The following is a 4,276-nucleotide window of genomic DNA, read 5'->3' as shown; positions in this document are numbered from 1 at the left end:
ATCAAGTAGGGGATGTATATTTTATGATATAAAAAATGTTTTATATACTATTAACATTAGTGGAAGAATAAGCAAAGAAGATTATGGAGTTTGACATAGTGTATTAAAGTTTACAATGCATATATGTACAAATGATGTAATAACAATAACAAAATTTTGATCACTGTGAAGTGTGGTGAATTATTGCTCAAACCGGTCAAAAATTCACAAATTATTAAGACACCATTATTCCTATGTACAGAAATAGGCAATTTTGTGAGAGATAATTTTTTTGAAAATGTTAATAAAAATTTAGATATAAGCACAACAGAAATACATGAAATGATTAAAAAAAAAAAAGAATCAGGATGGATGAGATCAGAACAGAAATGAAGTTTAATCTAAATTTACAAACATGATTTGCAGATGTTGACTACTACAACGCTACAAAGTATAAACACCATTACAATTAGCATTAAAATTAAAAAAACAAAAACAATGAGGATTCTTTACAATGGCCTTTCTCAGGGTGTGGAGCCAAGGTAATATTGTAATGGTAAAAATTACATGTGCCAACACTGGATGAAAGATTTTGTATACATGTATTGTAGAGGGGAATGTATTGGCACTGCATGGAAATTAAAGTAAGAATGAAATTATATTCTGCTGAAATATAAGGAAAACTGTTGACTTGTGCTGTAATTGCAAAGCTATTATGACCTGAATATAAATATCTTTCATATATGCACTTTTAAGTCTTAAAAGTGAAAAGTAAATCCATAAATAAACAATACCTACATAGATGTATAGATGTATATTTCACAGTTGAATCAGTTAATATCCACAACAAACAGGAAGTATACATACTTCCCTAAAAGCATAAAATGAGACTACTAGATCTACATACTTGTGGAGTTGAGATTGTAGGAAGGAATCTACCTATGTAACAACAAAGGTTTACAAATGAATATTAAGAATCAGTCAATATACAACAAAAGAGAAACACTCCATGTGCTATAATATACCTCTGTAAAAGCATACAATAATAATACATCATCTACATAATCATGTCAATGTATTTTAAGATCAATACATGTACAAGATTACAGATTAAATACACAGCCGTTTCAATTCTGACAAAAGTGAACTTGTTTTACAATACAAAAATTCAGACAACATGTATACAATGAAAATTTTTTCCACAAACAGAAAACATTTACAAGTCGGAGTAATAAAAGGAGTAAAAGCCTTGCTGAAAGGTTTCCTGTGTGGAATTAATCTTATTTTTAGATTTTGAAATACATTGTTAGAGATAATGATGAGTCCAATTATTAAAGAAGTACAGTGTAAAGTATACCTACCTATTAATGCACTTTTTACATGTATATACACAAACCTAACACAAAGCTGATAGGCTATTTGAGAGAAAAAAAAGAACCAAACCAATCCGGAAACAAAGCTACAAAACAAAAGTTTATAAACAAAAATGTTGCTAAATCTACATACTCATGGCAGAATGTTTCTGGCACATTAACATGTTAATTACATCTAGGTCACATCTGACAAAGCAATCTTGAACAAGAAAAGTTAAACAATATATCTACAAGTCAACATGCAGCAATAACAATGCTGGAATTACTGCTGAACTTAAAACGGTGTGTGTTGAAGACAGTCATTTTCTGTTATTTACACAATGTGTCTTTTCACAAGAAATCATCGAATAGGTCTATAGCTCAGTGGAATAGTCCATGTCTCCTGCTGGCTCAATCAGTGTCAAGTGTTGCACATTTGACCCTTGTACTATCAGTTCAGCCTCAATTGGAAGTTTTTCAAGCAGGTAATCTTCCAGATGTTCGTTTCTGACATCTCCAGTCTCGGGAAAGTGTGTTCTTAGAAGGGCTAAGTCAACTGTTAAATCTTTGTATTCTTCTTTCAAATGCTCTTTGACTGCAATCTCCACTGCTACTTCATCGAGTGTCAATGCCTCTATGTGGCCTCTCACAGTTGTTGTCAGAGGCTGAATGATCTACAAATTTTAAAATACAGCGTAATTATAAAAGTGTGAATTTTAATGTGAAGGCATGCAAGAAATTGAGCATCGTATTGACGAGCATCATATTGATATAAACAAAGTAGTTTCGTATAGTGAATGATTTTCACACATTTACTACTTGTAGTAATATTTTGATACGTATACTACTACAGCCACTTCACTTACCATTGTAAACAAATAACAAAATTTCCTGCATATTTTCATGAATGATTGATGCATTTACTTATAACCTTCATTGACCATCTTACAGTATTTGCATAGTTGTGATGATGCAAAATATTCAATTTGCAGTTTTCTTTTAACTTAGTTCATTACATAATGAATATTGCATAAAAATAAAGTTGAATGTTGTGTACCTGTATTTTGGAGTTTCTTGTAGTGTTCAAAGTCTTTTGCAACTGCCATTCATTTAACATACAGTGTGATATGGACAAATACTGGCCGATTTTCAGGTCCTCTTCAGCCATTTCACGCCACAGGATTATGTCGATCTTCTTACCATCTTCCTGTATGCTTATTGTCCTGATGACAGTGTCTGAATCATTCACTTTCACAGTTCTAGTAGATTCAATCAATTAAAATAATTTGAAATTTGTTGTATTAGCTAAAATGTGTGACATTAGATTAGAGGATGTCTTCATATTATTGTGAAAATTGACATGCATTTGAGTATAAGTGTTTATGTGATGCTTAATCTTGCAAAATATAAATATACAAAAAAAATGTCTATTGCAAATTCTACATAGGGATTATTTGCAAGGTTATATGCTACTCTAGTGATACAAGGAAAAAGTTTTAAAAATAATGAAGTGGAATTTCATTATAGTCAAACTTTATTATCTCAAACTCATTGGGGCCAAGAAACATCTTAAATGTAGATGACTGTGTTTTCAAGATATCAAGGGTAAGATATTTAAATAAGAAGTTGTCGGGACTTCAATTAAGTTACCTCTTTGATATATATCCATGGTATTCAAAATACCAAAGTTCAACTGGTTTTGAATTGGAATGAAACAAATGAATTGTGTGCTGAAGTAATTATGACATTTGTACTATACCTTTGACAGCTGTCCCTGCACTGTTGAGATTGTTCTCAATGGTGATGCTAAGAGTTCTTCCACCTTTCTGACTGGGGATGGTGGGAGAATGAGGTGTTCTGCTCTTTCTACCATGGAGTCTGGAATGGACATGCTTGCTTTTGCCATGACCTTTGTTTTGTGAGACATGGCCACCTTCCCATTTTTAATGATAAATTCTCTAATGTGAAGAGTTTTCCCTTCTTTAATTATTCTCTCTTTTCCTTTGTCCGTACAAGTTGCTAGAATTGCACCAGTTTTGTCGACCAAGCTAAAGTTTATTAGCTCAGCATCTTCTCCATTACTGTTCTTAAATTTTGCAACATGTCCAATCTTTATGACCTTGGCCATCAAGCTTCCTGAGTAAGGAGTTGGCCTACTACTTGACATCTCTTCTATTTCAGCAATGGTCTTCTGTGCCATTCTAAAATTAAATGATTATATACCTTTATAATGAGATCACATGAGCATTGCTTTGTATAATAGTACTAAGTCAAATAGTCTGCATGCCTACATCATAAAATGTCTCATTCACTTCAATTAAGTGATTCATCACTAAGTTACATTTAATTCTAATTTTAAGAATTCCTTAGTCTTAAACATTCCCATTTAATTTAATGGATCTACAATCAAATCCTGTATTTACAGATGAAAGCAATTCAGTTTCTTCTATGAAATGGTTCCTACAAGTAAGCTACTACTGGTTTGTGATCCGAGTAATAACACTCTAATGTAGCACAGGAAATCTGATCTGAAGTCATATTTGTGTACACATGGTCTAAACAAGTTCCGTAATCTGTAGTTGGATATGTGACCAGTTGTTTTAGTTTGTTTTTTTCAACAAATTGACTTAATTCAACTTGAGTGAGGAAGTCGACATTAGTATCCCCCATTATAATGATAGGTTTACTAGGATCTAAAATTTTGACTATTTCACATAACAATCTGCACAAAAGTCCCTGTGTGGCTTTTTGGGGACAACAGTAAAGGAAAACAACTTGGTGCAAAACCTCACAATGAAAGAAACTTGCAAGTACAGTTTCCACATCCTGACACAAGACCAGTCTTTGAACCTTTGAGAATTTTACCTTTGAATATAGAACAATACCTCTGCAAGGCCTCTGAGTACTGTTTATATGTACATGGTCAAACCTATGAATTTTGAAAC

The 4,276-nt window shown here is 32.4% G+C and overlaps 1 protein-coding gene across 1 annotated transcript; it reads right to left on the bottom strand.

The window, feature by feature from the left end:
• Positions 1-1,705: 1,705 nt before the first annotated feature.
• LOC133193002 (uncharacterized) lies at positions 1,706-3,486 on the bottom strand. Its single transcript, XM_061329004.1, has 3 exons — positions 3,092-3,486; positions 2,389-2,605; positions 1,706-2,005 (listed from the first exon to the last, which is right to left on the bottom strand). Exons 1-3 carry the CDS (start codon positions 3,457-3,459, stop codon positions 1,706-1,708), a joined length of 885 nt encoding a protein of 294 aa, XP_061184988.1. The 5' UTR covers positions 3,460-3,486.
• Positions 3,487-4,276: the final 790 nt, after the last annotated feature.

Source organism: Saccostrea echinata, unplaced genomic scaffold, assembly GCF_033153115.1.
Source record: "Saccostrea echinata isolate AGI-Se365-2 ecotype Australia unplaced genomic scaffold, CSIRO_AGI_Sech_v1 ptg000025l, whole genome shotgun sequence".
Lineage (NCBI taxonomy): Eukaryota > Metazoa > Mollusca > Bivalvia > Ostreida > Ostreidae > Saccostrea > Saccostrea echinata.
This window is presented reverse-complemented; position numbering and strand designations above follow the sequence as displayed.